The 22358-nt window shown below is 37.9% G+C and overlaps 1 protein-coding gene across 1 annotated transcript in view; it reads right to left on the minus strand.

The window, feature by feature from the left end:
* Positions 1–5158: 5158 nt before the first annotated feature.
* Positions 5159–22358, minus strand: part of LOC121384699 (TNF receptor-associated factor 2-like) — a 29497-nt gene continuing 12297 nt past the window's right edge. Inside the window, exons 3-8 of the mRNA XM_041515189.1 lie at positions 22028–22109; positions 18282–18380; positions 15960–16118; positions 11297–11371; positions 10081–10149; positions 5159–7960 (exon numbers count right to left, since the gene is read on the minus strand). Coding sequence (XP_041371123.1) covers positions 6941–7960; positions 10081–10149; positions 11297–11371; positions 15960–16118; positions 18282–18380; positions 22028–22109 — 1504 coding nt within the window. The 3' untranslated portion in view covers positions 5159–6940. The remainder of the gene's footprint in view (positions 7961–10080; positions 10150–11296; positions 11372–15959; positions 16119–18281; positions 18381–22027; positions 22110–22358) is intronic.

A 22358-nucleotide genomic window follows, 5' to 3' on the forward strand; every position in this document is an offset into this window, starting at 1 on the left:
ACTGCCACTCCCCTAGGAGATGGTAACAGGTTTCATCCCTCTTGCATCATCAGGAGGACTGTCACTACCCTAGGAGATGGTAACAGGTTTCATCCCTCTTGCATCATCAGGAGGACTGCCACTCCCCTAGGAGATGGTAACAGGTTTCATCCCTCTTGCATCACCCTTAGGAGGACTGCCACTCCCAAGACTAGAAAACCTAAACTTGCACAAGATAGAGCTCAGTGGAATACACACAGCTGGCAAGTCTTCAAACTGCACATTGACCAAACCTCATGCCTTTTCTGTGCAGTGTATTAAAGTCTATACATAACCAAATTAAATAAATATACATGTACTATATACAAGCATGTAATACTGATATATATATGCATACACCAAACTATATACCATACTAGAGCAAATTACTAATTGTAATATGCTAACTTTTTAACTCTCCATAAAGAATTATTTTAAAATAACTAAATTAACTTGCAAATAAATGTCTTGATGCCAACTTGAATGATGTAAACAAACTATACACTGTACTAAAGCAACAAATATTTAACAAACACTAATTGTAATATGTTAACTTTTGAACTATCCATAACAAATTATTTCAAATGACAAACTAAATTAACTTAAATGATGTAACTGAACAATACTAAATGAATGTCTTGATTCTAACTTGAATGATTATAGGCCTCTATAAACTGCGAGAATGATCGTTTCATTTGTTTTGCAAAACCTATTTGTGGTTTGGGTGAAAATTGGAGCACCATTTACATTTACTTGGATATAACGGGTTACATAAAAAGGAAATGGTTTACCTGGATTTATTTCTGCGTAACCAATAAATGGGTCTCGCAGATTCGCAATTCTCAGAGGCCTGCGATAAACTGCAATAAAAGCCTGCTGTTTTTAAAGGGACTGTGATGAGTTTGCTTCCACTGTAAGATATATTTCAGTATAACAGATCCTTTTTGGCGACTTAAATTACATATTGTTTCTTGTTAAAATATCGCTGTCTGATAAATAGTTCATGTAGATTTTCAATTCTAAGAGGCCTGATGATGTAAACAAATAATAAAGCAGTATCTTTATCCTAATGCCCTCCAAAACACAACAATACATGTGGACGAGTCAATAAACACCTCCCACCATGTTAAAAGATGATATCGTATGAGAAATGAATCTTTGTTCACTGACACCTCTGCACAATTTTGTTTGAGTTTTAACATATTGTTATTTTGACATTTGTTTAAGAAAAAGGATATCAATCTTTAAAGGAACAGACTCTAGTTTCAGCCCGTGAAAATTAACACTAAGTTTAGTTAATCTACAAACCTGTTACACATTTGGATAATGTTACAATTGAGTGAAACATGAGTCTGTGACTTTGAAATGGTGAAATACCCTCTAAAACATAGACTAAAACTCAACTCCATAACTGTTACTTCTCAGACGCACGTGCGTTTTTAAAAATATGACAAATGCATTGTGATATTAAAAACACCAGGATGACCAAAATTACTTTGAATGTACGTAAATGGATAATCTAAACAATAAAATCTAAATAATGTCTAATTTCAGTTATCAAAAACGGCTCCAATAGTCAAAAGTATGTCTTAGTGTTTAAAAACTAGGGTATGTCCCTTTAATATGCACTTTCCCATAGACAAACCAGTACCATAATCTTTGTAATATAAGTCAGAAATGGCCATGGTACTGATCAGGGCAGGAATAAACCTGAGTCCATAGAGTCCAAACATCGAAATCGGTCAAGGATTGTCATCCAAGTTACCACGAGGCTAGTTACCACATGTCCAAGAAAGTCCAGAACAGTACATCAATCAATCTCCACAAAATGTTATACGAAAACCCCCACACCATCTAAATATCGATCTGCTGTGTATTATTTAAACACAAGATATAGCCTATACATAGTACTTCAGTAGTATTAATACACTGGGAACAGTGATATGAATGAATGTGACAATGAATGGATTTAATAGTACATGTAATACTAATGTGAATTGTAAATTGATGTATGTGTAGTAACCTATAGATTACCAAAGTTAAAGTTTGTTTTGTTTAATAACACCAATAGAGCACATTGATTAATTAATCATCGGCTATTGGATGTCAAACATTTGGTAATTCTGACACGTAGTCATCAGAAGAAAACCGTTACATTTTTCTTAATGCAGCAAGGGATCTTTTATATGCACTTTCCCACAGACAGGAAAGTACATACCACAGCCTTTGACCAGTTGTGGTGCACTGGTTGGAACAAGAAAAGAAAAAAACCCAATCAGGTGACTGGATCCACTGAGGTGGTTCGATCCTGCGACTGAGCTATAAATAATTACCAGGTGTGTATTTTATAGTAACTTGTACATGGATTACTAGATATGCTCATTCCAATGTCTGTAAAAAACAACTGATCTGCTACCACTAAGTTATATATATCCTACCCTGAAGAGATCATTGAAAAGATCATATGGAGCAGGACGCAGCCCAGTGGTAAAGCATTCGCTTGATGCGCGGTCATTGTGGTAACGATCCTCGTTGGTGGACCCATTGGGCTATTTCTTATTCCAGCCAGTGCACCAAGACTCGTACATCAAAGGCCATGGTATGTGCTATCCTGTCTGTGGGTAAGTGCATATAAAAGATCCCTTGCTGCTAATCGAAAAAAGTAGCCCATGAAGTGGCGACAATGGGTTTCCTCCCTCAATATCAGTGTTGTCCTACGCCATATAACCGTAAAATAAAATGTGTTGAGTGCGTCATTAAATAAACCATTTCCTGATCAGCTACCACTAAGTTCTATATCTCCTACCCTGAAGAGATCATAAAGCTGATCTTCAGCCAGTTTAATTGAACACAACAGTGTTATTCCCCATATCATGATCGAAATAGATCTTACAGTACTGTTAATTCTGCCATGTCTCCGTCAATAGATCTGAACCAAGACAATGTTATCCCATGAAAGCCTGGTGATTTTTCACTCAACTAATATAAAAGCACTTTCAAAATGCCTGTTGACAAATGAAATGTCAGTTCCATGGACACATGAAATGTCTCTGAGTAATGTCAGATCCTACTACATGAAAAAAACGAAGAGAGTACAATAAGATCTTGGCTTGTGCTTACTACTTATAAGACTAGACTCAAATCTTTAAAGGCATCATATACATGCAATTTGTATGGCAATGCCATGATGTTCAAAAGTTTTGTTAAGGACTTACTTGAGTCTAAACTTTATAAAAGTTTTATAATCAAGGGGACCCAATTTCAATCAGTCTGGTTATTTTCTGTTCAACCAGTTGTAAATTATTTGTATATTAAGGGAAAGAACATGTTCTGTCCATGAGAGAGAGATAGAGAGTATTTCAAGATTGCTTACTGGGAATCTTTACCACAAATGAAAAGATGACGGCTTCTGCTTGTGTGCTTCTCTAACCGATGGGCGGGACTTAGCTCAGTAGTAAAGTGCTAGCTTAATGCACGGTCGGTCTAAGGTCCATCTCTGTCGGTGGCCCATTGGAGCTATTTCTTGCTCTAACCAGTGCACCACGACTGGTATATCAAAGGCCAGGGTATATGCTATCCTGTCTGTGGGATGGTGCTACCAATGGAAAAATGTAACAGGTTTCCTCTCTAAAACTACATGTCAAAATTACCAAATGTTTGACATCCAATAGCCGATGATTAATAAATTAATGTGCTCTACTGGTGTCATTAAACAATTAATAATAATATTCCAACCCCAGTCACTGCTCAACTATGTACTTGGTCAGTAACAAAATTAGTCAACTACTAATATTTACACAGAGTGATTATAATAAAACTATATTTGGCTATTAAAATGTTGCATAAATCAGTGGCAGATCCAGAAAATCCATTTAGGGGGGTCTCAGTGACATGAGGCGGAATGCCAAGGGAACTTTGGGGGAGGTTTGGAGGGGTATCACAGAAATAAAATGAAGTAGTGACAGTGGGTTTCTTCCCTCAATATCTGTGTGGTTCTTAACCATATGTCTGACGCCATATAACCGCAAATATAATGTGTTGAGTGCGTCGTTAAATAAAACATTTCCTTCCTTCACATCAAGAAACATTGGGCTGAATTTACAAAGCCTGCGTATGTCTTACACAGATGTAACTACCTACATTTACAATGCTTATAAGCACCTGTGTTTAAGAAAAACAGTTTTCATAAATTCGGCCTTTGATCGTCTATTTTATAGACATTACGACAATTCACAGGGACTTGTAGCGATCTTTATAGCACTTTAGTAGAAGAAGAAGGAAATGTTTTATTTAACGATGCACTCAACACATTTTATTGACGGTTGTATGGTGTCAGACATATGGTTAAAGACCACAAAGATATTAAGAAAGGAAACCCACTGTCGGCACTTCATGGGCTACTCTTTTCGATTAGCAGCAAGGGATCTTCTATATGCACCATCCCACAGACAGGATAGTACATACCATGGCCTTTGTTAAACCAGTTGTGGAGCATTGGTTGGAACGAGAAATAGCCCAATGGGTCCTCCGACAGGGATTGATCCCAGACCAACCGCGCATCAAGCGAATGCTTTACCACTGGGCTACGTCCTGCCCCTAGCACTTAGCAAGTCTATATATATATATATATATATATATATATATATATATATATTTATATTTATTTATCATATAATATATGTGATATTTTTCAGATCACATACTTTAAGAATCTGATAACTGCAAATTAGATGTAAATTAGTCGAGGTCTCGGCACTAGGTTTATTGACATTTAAGCAAACGTACTTGGGTGACACTCCATGATTGACGTATGCATTCATAGTCATAGAATAAAAAATTTCAATGGCAATTTGACACTAAAAGCTGTCCAGCGTTCGGAAAACAAAAAACGTTAGGCATAACTTTATTTTGATGTAAGGACATCCAAAATGACGTCATTCGAGTTTGACGTCATTTCCATTCAAAAATACACCGCGCCACATATTCTTACGTCATTTGAATATCTAGTAATGGCGGACTAGAATTAAAGTTGCGTGTACAGTTTACAAAAACATGTTGTATTAAGCTTGAGCTTATATGATAAAGAGATTATTACCCTCGTGTATTTCGGTATCGTCAATATCGCCAGAGGCTCGCATAATACAATTTTTATTCCTAATATATGATATTGACGATACCGAAAAACACTCTGGTAATAACCTCTATATATACAGTCAGACCTCGTTACAACGACTGTCATTACTACGACATTTACACCATCTGACCACAAATTGTTAGGAACAAACATACATCAGTGTTATTCTGTTCATTCCGTTCACCGGAATTCACACCTTCTGACACCGACAGGGCAAATTAGGAACAAACGTACATCTGATGTCTGAAAACACCTCTTTACAACGACATTACATAATCACAGATACCGTAGCATGTTGGCAGTACACACATAGCCACTTAGAATCCTTGGATCTCGTAGTGAGCCGACAGTGTCACATGCTGTCCAAGCTACCGATGTTTGCGAAATCTGTAGACATGTACTGCTTTTGCAAATAAGTCTTTAGTTAACCAATTAAAGGATTAACTTCGAACAATAAAATCTTCTATTTTCATGATATTCTGTAAACGAAACAGGTACCAATCGGAGATGTCTTTAACCAAGCAATAAATGAATGAATGAATGAATGTTTAACGACACCCCAGCACGAAAAATACCTCGGCTATTGGGTGTCAAACTATAGTAAATGCCATGCAATGATTAGACTGATGCATTACAATGCATTAATTATTTAAATGCTATTCAGTCATCAGTTAATATTAATTAGTATTTTTTGTTACGTTATTTTGGCAATGGGGATAACTCAAGACAATTCGATACCCCAGCAATTTAGATATAACGCAAAGTGACCCAGGGACGAACATGGTCGTTTTAATGAGTTGCGACTGTATATACAATACATGGATATAGCTTCGGTGATCTGCCGTAAAGATCACTACAAGTCCTTGTGGCATAATTTAAAAAAAAACCCAACCAAACAAAATGTATAAGCACACCATTCTGGTCAGTAGTTTGTGTAGCAAATTAAGATAATCCAGTTTAGGAAATACAACCCACTAAAATGCCTTTTGAAACTTTCTTTAATGATTACAAGTAGGTTGACCTCTGTAGAATAGAAATAACCCATGGGATCGACATTGTTATTGTTATTACTACACATAAATAACAAGTGTGCATGTAGTAGGCTGTCACTTACATAACAGCAAAATGAGACAGCACTTTGGATTAATGATTGATAACTAAAATTTTGTGTACCATATTTCATGGTAAGAGAATAAGGTATCTTGAAATCTGTATGGAAATAGACCATTACATGAATTCAAGATGAGATAAAAGCATCTTGGATATTTTCAATATAAACTTTGCACATGGATTTTTGGCTTAACACACGTCACATTCTTAGCAGGATTTACAATACAGGGGCCTAATTCACTAAACACTCACAATTTTGCAATCTCACAATGCAGTGCAGTGCAAAAAAACTTAAGAGTTTTATGAATTAGGGCCCCGATCTCTAATTTGCTTAATCAAATATGCTTGATTTTATTTTTGTATGTACTACATGTATGTTATAAAAGCAATTATATTTAAACAAATTAAAGAGAGAAAAAATTACTGTACCTCTTAAGGTCAGGAAAATATCAAATGTTTGTACACACAACAATTAGCTTCAAAGAAACATAAACATTCAATTACTTTTGTTCTAAGATAAAAGAACTACAAAAAAAATATTTAAAAATATTCTTAAACTACAAGGGAAATTATCTTCCTTTATGCCAGGGTTACTTTTTTCAACTATAGGTGGCACCACCAGCTATAAATTTTAATATTTTGTTTTAACAAGGGGAATTGTCTCCCCTCGTGCCAGTGCTACTTTTTCAAACCAGGTGGCACAACCGGCACACTGGATCTTAGTGGATTCAATTCAGTGTACTTTGCCAAGCCGTCTGTCTCTACAATGATCTTGATGAAAATTACATCATCCTTAACAAAGCCAAAAGCTGGGTCATCAAGTCGCGAGAGTGGCAAAAACAGCGGACAGCCACTGGCAATGTTCATCTCCGAGATGGGTCTGCGGAAGGAAGAGCTGCCCGTGTCTGGCTGAAACGTGTCGATCACATGCTCCCGGAAGTTCTGATCCACTATCATCAGAGTGACTTTCTGCCGAAACGGCCAGGGAAGGAGTGCATCGTAGTGTCCTCGCATGACGACGAAGAACAGCGATATGTGCGTTCCTTTACCGATCCCGTCTCCGTTGAGGTAGACCCTGGCACACATCTTGTAGCCGAGCCTGCCCGTGAAGAATGCTGGCGAGTACAGACTGGTCACGTTGCCCATCAAGGCATCCTGCCTCTTCTTCTTGATGTCCCCGATGCGCCACAGCAGGCTTCCATCATAGCTGGCGAACTCCAGCCCTTGCATTCTCAGCTCGTGTTCAGCCAGCGCGATCTCCTTGATGGCCAGGTTCCGCTCCAGGTTCTGGATCTTGGCCTGGAACTCCTCCGTCTGCTGACATATCTGGTCGAGCCTCTGCTGCGACGTACTGCCCACGCTCCGCTCCACGTCCTCCACCACATGCACACACTTCTCGATCTCCTTGTGCAGCACACCCATGATGGGCTCGAACGAGGTCACCTTGGCCTCGGTCACCTCCAGCCGCTTCTGGAAAGCCGTGAAATTGTTGACACTCTGCAGCTGGGCCTCGAAGGTGCTCACCTTGTGCTCGAGCCGCGTGATCGCCGTGGTGATCTCGTTCAGGCTGCCCTGAGAGTGATTGCCGGAAACGCCCTCGTTGATCTGCTGCTCCAGCTGGAACAACTTGTCCATGACCCACGCCAAGTGTGAACCTACGTTCTTACTCAGATGGGCGTGAAAACGTGGCCAGCTCATCTACAAATAGGGAAAGAAAAAGAGTAAAATTTGTTTTATTTAATGACGCTACTAGAGCATATTGATTTTTTATCTTATCATCGGCTATTGGACGTCAAACATATGGTCATTCTGACACTTTTTTTTAGAGGAAACCCGCTGTCGCCACATAGGCTACTCTTTTACGACAGGCAAGGGATCCTTTATTTACGCTTGCCACAGGCAGGATAGCACAAACCATGGCCTTTGTTGAACCAGTTATGGATCACTGGTCGGTGCAAGTGGTTTACATCTACCCATTGAGCCTTGTGGAGCACTCATTCAGGGTTTGGAGTCGGTATCTGGATTAAAAATCCCATGCCTCGACTGGGATCCGAACCCAGTACCTACCAGCCTGTAGACCGATGGCCTAACCACGACGCCACTGAGGCCAGTGTTTGGGATCGAAAGACCCTGGTATGTGTCATCCTGTCTATGAGATGATGCATATAAAAGATCCCTTGCTACTAATGGAAAAATGTAGCAGGTTTCCTCTCTAAAACTATATATAAAAATTACCAAATGTTTTGACATCCAATAGCCGATGATTAATAAATCAATGTGCTCTAGTAGTGTCTAGTATCTGGATTAAAAATCCCATACCTTGACTGGGATCCGAACCCAGTACCTACCAGCCTGTAGACCGATGGCCTAACCACGACGCCACATAGGCTGGTTTTACCCAAAAAAAAAAAAAAAAAAAAAAAAAAAATTATTTAACGACACACTCAACAACATAGAAAAAAGGTACATGTTCAGCGTTTCTGCCAGAAAGAAAGGTTTGGGTATAGCGCCATGGAATTGAATCCAACCAGCTCCCCCAGAAAGAAAATGGGCTAAGTTTAGGGCTGGGGTTAAGAAAATCATACAGTAATGATAAGGGTAATTAATTTTGTCAAAAGTTTAACTTACCGAAAAAAAAACTCTGCAAAAAAAATGTGGGTATGGCACCATACCCGTTTTACCCTCTGGCAGAAACCCTGATGTTAAAATTGTTTTATTTATACCATTATATTGATATATTAGACTTAATATTCTTGTTTGATGTTATGATAAATTAAAATAACTGTTTACTGCCTTATGACATTATCAGGCTCAGGTTAATTAAGGATTGTCTTGTTTTTTCTTTTATGTTCATTTGGGTATGAACCAAAAAAATCTCACGCACACTGTGTGAATCGGCGAAGCCGTTCTCACAAAAGTTTGCAGATGATTTCTTTTTTTTCATACCCAGATGAACGTAAAAGAAATAACGGACAATACTTATAATTAAATTAGAATCATATTTGCTAAAAAATAACACTAAAACTTCATACTTTATTTTGATTTATTTTTGGTCCATAAACAATAATACTCAATAAGTTAACTTACACCTATAAAATGACGTCATCAGATATGATGTTCCCTGACGACGTAATTTTTACATTCATCGAGAACTGAACAAACTGCTGTTGCTACGTCTCGACAAATGGGATGACATTATATTGTAAGGAATGGAAGCGAAATTTAATTATTTTTGAAAGCCATTCTAACTGTTGCAGGGTAAAGCTGATATCATAAGGCAGTAACCAGTTACTCTCTTTATAGAACTTACCCACTGTCTAAATCTGACAAACATCAATGACTGTTTATGACAACAAGACACTAGCTTTTTAAAACTGTGGTCGTATTTGTATTAATAAATGAACTTTATAATATGGTGCAGAGATTGCAGATTTAAAGTTTATGTCTAATGTCTAAAGTTTATTCCCAAGTTACACCCAAAAAGGATTGGTGTTGCTAAATCTTCACTGTGTGACTATGGTACAGCAGACCAGACACCCGAACACTTGCTGCAATCCTGTCTTCTGCTCACCAGACTTGGACAGAAGGAATACCTCGGAAGACCAAACTCTGGTTCCAAGAAGCGATCTTAGTGCTAAGATCACCGTAAGTGCATAAGGTGACCGTAACACTAAGATCGTTCCATGGAACAGGGCCCAGGACAACTAGAAATACATTGGAATTTAGCCATAATTTTCCTATATTTGAAACAGCAAGGTTCTACGTTACCATACAACTTAAAAGTATAAAACTTGAAACCCTGCTTCTGCTAAGCTCACCTGATCTGGACAGCCAAGTGGACACTGGACAGTTCTCTTGCTGCAGTCTCGCTGTAAGTGGTCCTGAAGCTGCAATGCCAAAACTAGAAATTAGACATGGTTATTTACCGGCCTCGGTGGCATAGTGGTTAGGCCATCGGTCTACAGGCTGGTAGGTACTGGGTTCGGATCCCAGTCGAGGCATGGGGATTTTTAATCCAGATACTGACTCCAAACCCTGAGTGAGTGCTCCGCAAGGCTCAATGGGTAGGTGTAAACCACTTGCACCGACCAGTGATCCATAACTGGTTCAACAAAGGCCATGATTTGTGCTATCCTGCCTGTGGGAAGTGCAAATAAAAGATCCCTTGCTGCTAATCGGAACGAGTAGCCCATGTAGTGGCGACAGTGGGTTTCCTCTTAAAATCTGTGTGGTCCGTAACCATATGCCTGACGCCATATAACCGTAAATAAAATGTGTTGAATGCGTCGTTAAATAAAACATTTCTTTCTTTCATACTGCTATTTGTTCTATTTCAACTTATTTTCGTGCTTATATCCAGTTACGGTTTAAGCACGCTGTCCTAGGCACACACCTCAGCTATCTGGGCTGTCTGTCCAGGACAGTGGGTCAGTTGTTAGTTGATTAGTGGTTAGTGAGAGAGAAGAGGGTGTAGTGTCCTTACACCTATCCATTAAGCCTTTAAGAACTCGCTCTGGGTTGGAGCCGGTACCGGGGCTGCGAACCCTGTACCTACCAGCCTGTAGTCCGATGGCTTAACCACTGCGCCACCGAGGCCGGTTTCATATGGGTGACTCATAGCAGTTATAGCAATAACACTTTTAACAATGAATGAATGAATGAATGAATGAATGACTTAATGACTGTGAATGACATGAATGTGAATGAATGAATGAATGAATAACACCACATCATATCACAGAAAATAAAGTTACATATTAGGTGCTCAAGAATTATGTCATCTTGAAAGCAAGATTATGAGTAAAATTTTAAGAGGTCCAGTAACATTGTGGTGATGTTGATTGGGAGGGGGGGGGGTGGTCAGTAACTTTACTGGCCCTCTGGGTAAAACCTCTATATATTAAACCCTTAAAACAGAAAAATATAACATCTTCCCTATGAAATAGCCAAAGCCATACCTGCAACTCCCACACTTCCCCCCCCCCCAAAAAAAAAAAATCCCCCCAGAATAATCAGAGATCATATCAATTTTACCTGTTCTCTTGGAATCTTCTTCTTCCCACAGTTGTCGCATTTTGTTGGATATTTCTGACAAATCTGATTGTGTTCCTACAAACACAAATACATGTGTATGTCTATATGATTCATGTAAAATACATATTATGCACTATACTATGGTAAATAAACAGGCAAACTTTCCTTTTGTAGCCAGCTAGTCAACCAAATATTCAACCCAAGTTTACATGTCTAAATATGTCTTGGTAACATCCACAGAGCTACTGAGGGACATGCATGTAGGTGTATATGGACTCCCAGACAGGGCAGGCTGATTATTGCCCAAACGAAAATGCCCAAATCTGGACAACCATTTATTCATACATGCAGTGGTTTCTTCAGGAAAACTTTGAGTTTCCCACGAATACAGTGTTCATTACTGCTCATTGCCTTTGTTTTTAAAATATATTTTGTTTTGATTCATGTGCACAGTAGACCCAGTGATTTTCCGCGATCGTGAAACGGTATTTACATTTGGTAACGGAATTACGATTTTCCGCGGAAGTTAAAAAAATTAATACTATTTTACTATTGCCACACGCTATAAAACTGACTGGCAAACGCTAGACTAGATTATGCACTTCACGGTAAACCAAATGGTCACATTGGGAATCAATCAAATACTTCTCGGACGTTAGCTGGCTGAACATGGGGCCGAGTTCTAAAGCCCTCAACTCCTACTCGGTCAGTTCCAACGCCTACTAGTACTTCGTTTTGCAACCGCTGACATGTATTAACATTAATGTCAAACCAGGGGACAATATTTCAAACCGTTAGGTAACCGGAAGTCAGTTAAAGTGAGTTTTACTTGAGTAACTTTGTAGTTCGGTGATGTGAATATAGACTACTATCCTTAGGGTAATATGCACTAGTTTGAGGACAGGTGATGTTGAAAAGAAATAGTTCTTGTAACCAATGAGTTAGGCCTACCTAATCCTAAAACACTTGAAACTACGGTTCTGTGCTACATTGGCGGTTCTAATGTATTTTAAAAACAAACTGATTTTCACTTTCATTACTGATATATGGTACTTTTAATTTTTGAATGTAATTGTTCACCATGTAACCGATTGGCGGTTCTCGCGATTTTAAAGTTGCGTAACTGACATGCGAACAGAACAACGGTTCATGTGAAATATTGTGCCCTGCAAACAGTTATATAGGGTTGCAAATGCATTTTTAAATGGATCATTGTGGGTAGATTGACTGAATGAAATACATGGTGAAAAGGTTTCAGGCCAGCTAATTTTTCCTGAATATCTCTATTGTTTTTGCCAACATGCCCCCTCCCCCATCGACCCCCCCCACCCCCACCCCCCCAATTGCAATAAAACCAAAGTGAAGCTATAGAGCTAAAAGACAAATTAAAACAAATTATGACCATGCCAGAAGTAGTCTCACGAAGCAGGGTATCTGCCAGAGGGTAAAACGGGTATGGCGCCATACCCAATTTTTTTGCAGATTTTAGTTTTTTAAGTTAACCTTTTGACAAAATTAATGACTGTTATCATTGCTGTATGAATTTTTTAACCCTAACCCTAAATGTAACCCATTTTCTTTCTGGGGAGGAACACTGCGAAGGGATATGTTTCTGGTTGTTCTAATATTTGTAGTGCACGTACATGTAGCTCAAACTGAATGTTACCTAATATGTTTGTCTTAATGAATACCAAATTACTGGGTGATAATGTCCAGTTTGAGCTATTACAAACAAGAAAACACACACACACACACACACGCACACGCACACACACACACACAGACACACACAGTGACACACATACACAAACACACATACACAGACAGACAAACACACACACACACACACCAAAACCCCATCTCAAACTAACAAAATAAAACAACCCCAAAACCCACCACACATTGAATATAAAAATAATAATATTCAAAACAAGAGAATGTAATTCATAATTATGTAATTTTAATCATTAGAAAGACTCTACCAACTTGGAAAATATGTTACAAAGGCTACACAATAAAGTATATTCCATTAAATCAACAGCTAACAAGTGTCTAATGAACTGAGTGTAAATACCGTACACAAGGAGAAACCTGACCCTTCCACATAAGCTATCCCAGGGCTAGCTCTGACACTCGCCAAATTTGCCAATTGCGAATTTTGAAAGCAGTTGGCAAATTTTATTTTAATTTGGCGAAATAATTTCACATAATAATTTAATTTTTTTTCGAAAATAACTGTAGATTTCTGCAATTTTTGAAGTTTAATAGATAATTTGGCAAATTGTTTTGCTCACCTAGAGCTAGCCCTATATCCTCAAGGAGCAAAAAGGAATCTTTTACAGGAACGTTTTAACAACAGTATAACACATGACTGTTGATATATACCAGTGGTCAAAAAGAGACTGGAATGGAATATAATCTAATGAGTTCACGAATAGGGACTGACCTTGTGACTGACAACTTTCTCTAGCACTGTACTTCTGTGCTACATCTTGTACCCACCGTGAACAGGTACATGTAAGTCATAGATCTGTATTCCACCAAGAATGTGACAATTTGTGAGTATATATTTTTAAAATCTTTATTAAAGAGTAATTAATATACACAGACCTTGCTTTTTAAGGTGCGCGGGTGCGATCGCACTTGTACTGCGCACATAATTTCAATCTGACGAGTGTGAAAAACAGTGCACGTTACACTCAACAAACGGCGCACGTAAAATAGATTGGTATATTTATTTCCACTCTTTACAAAAATCAACAGTTTTCATAGCTCATTTAGCTGATAGGAAGGTCCTTTTACTAAAACAATAAAAATTAAAAACATGGTGGTGGCTTCCATGCACAGTCGTTAAACTGGTATTTCTCTTTGTTATAGGTAGGGTCAACTCCAACAAGAGCTGTATGTGTTGGAAAGATGCATACCTGGACCACCAACACATACTGACACTTTAGCAAATGAAAAACGCGTAATTTTAGAGTGAATAAAAAACCATGATTATTCCTGCTAACTGGGGACAGCCATTTTGTTTCGTTTTTGTGACGTCCAGTGGGATAGCTTGGGGCGAAGTGACGTCAGCTCCTGACCATCTCCTGTATGTACAGTGTAAACAAAAGCAGTAATTTTTGACAAGGCGCTTCTCTTTGATCAACCTGACTTGTAAAACAGCATAAATGACGTAATAATATAATAAACTATTTAACTAAATATATTTCAAGTTGCATTAACAGAACAAAATGGGATTATAGTATTTTTCTCTGTTTAATAATCCAAAGGAAAAATGTACACTATTAGGCCTATTGATATGCTACGTTGGAGCAAAAATGACAACCCACGATACACAAGTCGGCAAGTGATAATTTTATTTTCTTTGGGACTACGTAATTGGTCAGTTTTGTGGTTGTAGATGGAAAAGTCTACTTAATCAATAGTTTTACAGAACTATTAACAATAATAAACCATGTCCATTACAATTTTAGGGGCGACAGGTAATATTCCACAATACCGGTATGTATTTTGTGTCTAGACAGCGTCAATTAATTGGCTCATCTGGTTACCAATCAAATACACACCTGCCAATCAGAAATCACAGGTAGAAGCAACTAACAGCATAGACCAATTAACTAAGAAAACACTCCATGTATCATTTCAGTACGTACATGTAGGTTAATGCATGGGAAAAACATTGTTAATTGTTTCGACTTGTTGTGTAGCCACTTTGACAATGGTATTTTATTTTGAATTGAAAAATAATATATATAGTGCTGGATATACTTACTGTTGGCTTACTGGGATGTGTATTTTTACAGAACATTGCAATGTACGACTATTTATCATCCCGCAAAAACCAGGTAGATTGTGTTTTTCTAGTTCTAAGGCTCATTCCTGACGTGACGCGTTAAGTATTACGTAACCACCAGCTCGCCAGAGGGCGTACTCACTGAGATGGTACAAAATGGCTGCGCCCGTTATATATAATAGTCGTCACATTTAACCGTTTTATTAATTAACTATACGATTATACGTGTTGATATTAAGCAATAATGTGCATTATATATCGTTAAATATGCATACCAGGCCAAATGCCTTAATTGTCCTCTCCTTGAAACAGATCGGGAAATACTGGTTTAATAGACAATTTTGTAGACATGCCAGTCAAAATCCAATCGGAGCTACACTGCCTATTTTATTTATTTTGGAGAGTGATTTTTCACTCGCCTTAGCATATTGAGGCGTGCGATTTTCCACTCGCCTATAATTTTCAAAAACCAAGGACTGTATACAGTGAAACCTGTTTAAACAACATCAAACAGGAGACCTAATATTTATCCAATTTAGAAGGTCGTATTTTAGAATTTAGAAAATTTGGGACCATGAAACTTGACTGGTTTTGACAGGATTCTGGTTTGTTTCAGTGTACATGCAGATTGAGTGAAATATTCTTATAACCAGAGCTCAGAGACTGAATATAAGATTTATCTTTTACTACAATGAAGCGCAGTTAACTATATACAGTGAAAAACCAGCCAATAATTACATTTTATATTTATTTTTCGAATTATAAAAAGATAAATAATGTGTCATACTAATTTTATCAACAAATATAACTGGTGATAGCTAATAATTAAAATGTTACATATTAAGCAATGAGAAAACTACATACCTCCATGTCAGCTTGAACGATGGTGGCATTACAGTATTTACATTGTATCGGTCTCTGTGGACAGTCTTTAGACAAATGATCATTCATTCTTGGCCCGGAGATGCTCTGACCACACTGAGTGCAAGGAAATGTACGGTAGTCGCATGCTTGTTCATGTGCCTATAACATATAATAATTAGAGTTCCATAACTGCTTTAATGATTTTTTCTTTTTCTTTTTTAAAAATAAATTTTAAACATTAATCCATATTGGAGTATGTGGATAGGTGTAAAGCCACTTGTCTCTCACTAACCACTGGATTAACAGCCCAGATAGCTGAGGTGTGTGCCCAGGACAGCGTGCTTGAATCTTAACTGGATATAACCACTGGTTGTCCTTGACGGTTTAAATGTAGTTTAAATTTACAGCTATGTAATATAGGTCGCCATGTATATTGTATGTATATAGAAGAGGGCCTCGTAAGCTGTCAAACTTGTGCCCGGTTCTTTTGCTCTTTGTACAGTCAAATATGTTTTCTATCCATGAAAATAAGTAAAAATTAAATGAATGCCATGAGCAAAATCAAGGTGAGTTAAAGACAACTCTCTTGAAATGGTGGTTGGTGAGCAATCGCATGAAGGAAAGAAGGATGGAAATGTTTTATTTAACGACGCTCTCAACACATTTTATTTATGGTCATATGGCGTCAGACATTTGGTTAAGGACCACACAGATATTGAGGAAGGAAACCTGCTGTCAACACTTCATAGGCTACTCTTTTTGATTAGTAGCAAGGGATCTTTTATATGCACTATCCCACAGACGGCCTTTGATATACCAGTCATGGTACACTGGCTGGAAAGTAATAGCCCAATGAGCCCACCGACGGGGACCAATCTTAGACCGACCGCGCATCAAGCGAGCACTTTACCACTGGGCTACATCCCGCCCCTGAGCAATTGCATGAAGTTACAAACAAAATTCAATAAAACCTTTGTTTTAAGACGATCACTTTCCAGGCGGGTGTGGAAGGGAGCAGGAGAAATCACTCGCCTTTCCTAGCGAACACTGGAAGAATATCGCTTAACACACGACCTCTCTGACTTGACTCATTTGTTTTGACTAGATATTCACATCAACTGAATGTTCTTACTTCAATTAATTTCATTTGAAATAAAGTTTTGTGTTGTAGTAAATATCCAGTATTAAAAAAAAAGAAGTGTATTTTGGAATGATAACTTAAAACTATTTCTGGATGTGACAAATATAACATATATTATAATAATTTGGAACATTTAGGTATTTTGTACGACAATTTATGTGAAAATAAAAATAGTAATAACACTTCTTACTCATTATTGGCAATATAAATTATACAGTAAAATAGAAATCAGACGGTATAGCTCACAGTTAATATTTTTATCATAGTTAACCTTTAAACATCTACTACTGTCATGTTTAGCCCTCAAAATAATCTGTAGTCAGCATAAACGATTTGTAGGTTATGTAGTATTTGTCACTCGAAACCCAAATTTCGATTATTCTCTAGTTTCGAAATTTCAACTAAAAAGTAAAATGGGTTGCTGATAACAATGGATCACACTAAAGACTGAACGAATGGATCAGACTAAATGTTTTTAAGACATAAGATCAATATTATAACTATTATCAATATTTGGATGTTTAGTAGGACACATTTAATTCCCTTGAGATGGAATCCCGCAATATATTAATTCAATTAACTGTAAGAATATTTTGTTACCATAACAATATGATAAACATAATTAAAACATGTTATTTCATTTGGGTAATAATTATTACAGTAAACAACGTTGCCCAAGAACATTTTCAAAAGCATGCACTGCAAACAAAAATTTGATAGGGATCGAAAAAAATAAAAAAGTTTGGTTTGTTTAACGACACCACTAGAGCACACTGATTCATTAATCATCGGCTATTGGATGTCAAACTTTTGGTAATTCTGACTCGTAGTCATCAGAGAAAACCTGCTACATTTTTTCTAATGCGGCAAGGGATCTTGTATGTGCACTTTCCCACAGACAGGATAGCACATACCACCACCTTTGATATACCAGTCGTGGTGCACTGGCTGGAATGAAAAATAGCCCAATGGGCCCTCCAACAGGGATCGATCCCAAACCGACCACGCATCAAGCGAGCGCTCTACCACTGGGCTACGTCCTGCTCCCTGATCGTGATCAAATGAAGCATCAGTTACTGACAAAATACCAAGGCTTAACCAATACGAGACCTGACCTATCCTGGTCCGACTTATTTCGAGGGATGCATGTTGTATTCAATACTATGACTGTCCGTTTTTACCGTGTAATCTTTAAAGACCCCTCTCCATGTGCAGCCACTGTTGGCACACATTGCTGACTGTCTAATCATCTCTCTTTTAACAGCATTGTCAGGAAACATCTGTCAAAACAAAAACCAAATGTGATTCCTAATAAGAAAAAAATACATGTACATATAACTTTAATCAAAATTTCATCTCATGCTTTAATTGTATTTATCCTATAACTTACCCATGATATACATGACATAAACCCATGTGATAATTTAGTGTATTAACCCGGTTAATAATGGTATGCAAATTTGCAAAATCTCTAAGTAATGTGTTGCTGTAGATGGGTTATTTGCTTACAAGCCAACAAGACCTGTATACCAGAGCGTAATGTTTTCAAAGATTTAGTTAAAATGTGTGACGTCAAACTAATTTGTGCTAATTGTGATGACGTCACAATACCGATGGAGGTGACTTTATTACTGTAATTTACTAAATATCGAATGAAATTGTTATTTTAGAAGTGTTATAGGATAATTAGAATTGTGTAAAATATGTAAAATATCAACCATGTCTAGTTAATTGGCAGAGTGTTGACAAATACCGATTAACAGTGGATATTTTCCATATTAAAAAAAAGACTTGTGACGAATCCTCTATATACACGTAGGCAGGATTATGTGTCAAATGACTTATATGTAATAAAAGCAGAAAGAAATGTTCCATTTAACGACACATTCAACACATTTTAATTACGGATATATGGCGTCAGACATATGGTTAAGGACCACACAGATATTGAGAGAGAAAACCTGCTGTCACCACTTCATGGGTTACTCTTTTTCGATTAGCAGCAAGGGATCTTTTATATGCATCATCCCACAGACAGGATAGCACATACCATGGCCTTTGATATACCAGTCATGGTGCACTGGCTGGAATGAGAAATAGCCCAATGAGCCCACCGACGGGGATTGATCCTACACCGACCATGCATTAAGCAAAAAATTTACGACTGGGCTACATCCCACCCCTTATTAAAGGTGGTCAGACAGCTATGTGACTTGAAATAATGTATACCATCCTCGTCAGCTAACATTTGCTATTATAAACAAGTCTGAAAATATTTCAAGTGGCTAGAGTTAGCTAATATAAAAGACCGGTCTCGGTGGCGTCATGGTTAGGCCATCGGTCTACAGGCTGGTAGGTACTGGGTTCAGATCCCAGTCGAGGCATGGGATTTTTAATGCAGATACTGACTCCAAACCCTGAGTGAGTGCTCCGCAAGGCTCAATGGGTAGGTGTAAACCACTTGCACCGACCAGTGATCCATAACTGGTTCAACAAAGGCCATGGTTTATGTTATCCTGCCTGTGGGAAGTGCAAATAAAAGTCCCTTGCTGCCTGTCGTAAAAGAGTAGCCTATGTGGCGACAGCAGGTTTTATCTATAAAAAAAACAGTGTCAGAATGACCATATGTTTGACGTCCAATAGCCAATGATACAGGGATGAAAGTGACTTTTCCCAAAAAGGGCTGAAATAATTTTACCAAATTATGGATATGTCTTTGGCCGAGGACGCGCTGGCGTAGACATGCTGGCTTTTACTCGCATGCTTTTTCAAGTGTGATTTGCCTTTTCCACCGTATTTCACCCTGTCATTGCACCAAGCATAAACGGCAACACCAGGTTGACCGATTTTGCGAACCCACTCGCATTCGCAAACAATACCACCATTGTGTCCAACATGACGCAACCAATGTATACGATCTGCGCATTGGTCTCGCGCAGATGATACTTCGCGAGACAAATCTGGCCAATGGCGAATAAACAAATATGGCGGCCACAATGGGCGCAGCCATGTTAGATCTAAAGTTGGATCTAAACTCCGGAAATTTTAGGCGGAACGAATGAAAGTTGAAAAGGGGCGGATTTAAAAAACAAACATTTGGCGCAACAAAAAGGCGGAATTCCGCCGAAAGGCGGCGAACTTTCATCCCTGATGATAAGATAAAAAATCAATGTGCTCTAGTGGCGTTGTTAAATAAAACAAACTTTACTTTACTAATATAAAAGTTAGTATTTTTCTAATTTATAACTACATGTACAGTTAGCCATGCATACAATGTCATGTAATTCAGTTATATACAAAGTTTGTTTTGTTTAATGGCACCACTAGAGTACACTGATCACTGGCTATATGGGATGTCAAACATTTGTTTAGTTATGACGTAGGAAGGAAGGAAATGGGTTTTTTAACGACGCACTCAACACATTTTATTGACAGGTATAAGGCGTCAGACATTTGGTTAAGGACCACACAGATATTGAGAGAGGAAACCCACTGTCGCCACTTCATGACCTACTCTTTTTGATTAGCAGCAAGGGATCTTTTAAATACACCATCCCACAGACAGGATAGTACATACCACAGCCTTTGTTACACCAGTTGTGGAGCACTGGCTAGAAATTATGACATAAGAGTCTTATAATCATTATTACTCGTTTCACCCAATTTAAATTAGTATGAATATAAAGAGAACAAAAGCTGCATTAAAACAAAGATTTCAACATGTTTAAGTTTAATGAGTGAAGTTTAAAGTTTGTGTTATAGCCATGCATGCATACATGTACTATATTGTCCTGTAGGGTGTTGGACTAGTAGATATTTTGGCATACTAGTGTAGTAGTGTTGGTATCAAGTGCTCCTACTGGCAATAACTAGTGAGAATTTCCCTATTAGCTCAGTTGGTAGAGCACTGGACTCTTTGTACTGAGAGTCTGGGGTTCGAATCCCCTCAGTGGAGGTTGATTTTTGTGTTATGTACACTAGTAGTTTTTATGATTTGATGCAAGCACTTGCTCCCGGTCGCATGGGTGAAAATGGCTTGCTTCATCAGAAACTGATGTCAAAAATGTATTTTAGTTAAAATTACTGTGAATTTAACACTGACAGCAATTGCTTTCCTACATTTAGTTTAGGAGACCAGTTTATTGTTCACCATCATTTTTCAAACCATAAGCACTTGACTAAGTAAAATATTTATAATTTTTGCACCTCAGTCCCATAATGTAGAGCACAAAGAAATGTTTTATTTAACAGCATACTCAACACATTTTATTTATGGTTATATGGCATCGGACATATGGTTAAGGACCACACAAATATTGAGAGAGGAAACCCCCTGTTGCCACTTCATGGGCTACTCTTTTCGATTAGCAGCAAGGGATCTTTTATATACACCATCCCACAGACAGGATAGTACATACCACAGCCTTTGTTATTCCAGTTATGGAGCAATGGACTCGATATCTGTGGCATCATATTATCGAACAGTGGAGCCTTGGTAAAAATGAGAAATAGCTCAATGGTCCACAGACAGGAATCGAACCCAGATCGATTGCGCAACAGGTGAGTGCTGTACTACTGAGCTATGTCCTGTCCAATAATGTAGAGATACATAATATATATACGGGAGTTGTGAAATTTTAATAGCGAAAGACTTACGTCCAAGCTTCTAAATGATAACTAGCTGTTATCAGTTGCAAATCTAGGACTTTTAAATGGGGACGGGTTAGATAATATTATTAGCACTCTTCGGATAATATGACGCCACAGATATTGAATCCAGCCTGAACAGAATTGTGCACCATACAAGTGAACAATAATATTCAGCTTGGTTTGAAAACATATGTGCAATAGCTGTTGATAATGATGTAATTAAAGAGAATGATGTAAATAAATAGTAATGAGGAAAAGTGACCGTGTTTTTACATACCTGTTCACTTTTGAGCATGTTGTATTCACCATCTTCAATATGTTCTTCAGTGCAGGAAGGGCAGGGAACATTGGACGAAGAGCTGCAAATACATAGAGAATACACGTAACTAATTAACGACGTAGGATATCGGCTTTATCCTGTGACGGCAAGAGAGGGAAATTATGTGAAGCTTGATGAGTGGAATTTCTCATTCAGCCTGAACATGATAAAGCCGATATCGTATGTCATTAACTAGTTATTATCTTTATCCTGTGACGGTAAGAGTGGGAAATTATGTGAAGCTTGATGAGTGGAATTTCTCATTCAGCCTGAACATGATAAAGCCGAT

This window comes from Gigantopelta aegis, chromosome 10 (assembly GCF_016097555.1).
Source record: "Gigantopelta aegis isolate Gae_Host chromosome 10, Gae_host_genome, whole genome shotgun sequence".
Lineage (NCBI taxonomy): Eukaryota > Metazoa > Mollusca > Gastropoda > Neomphalida > Peltospiridae > Gigantopelta > Gigantopelta aegis.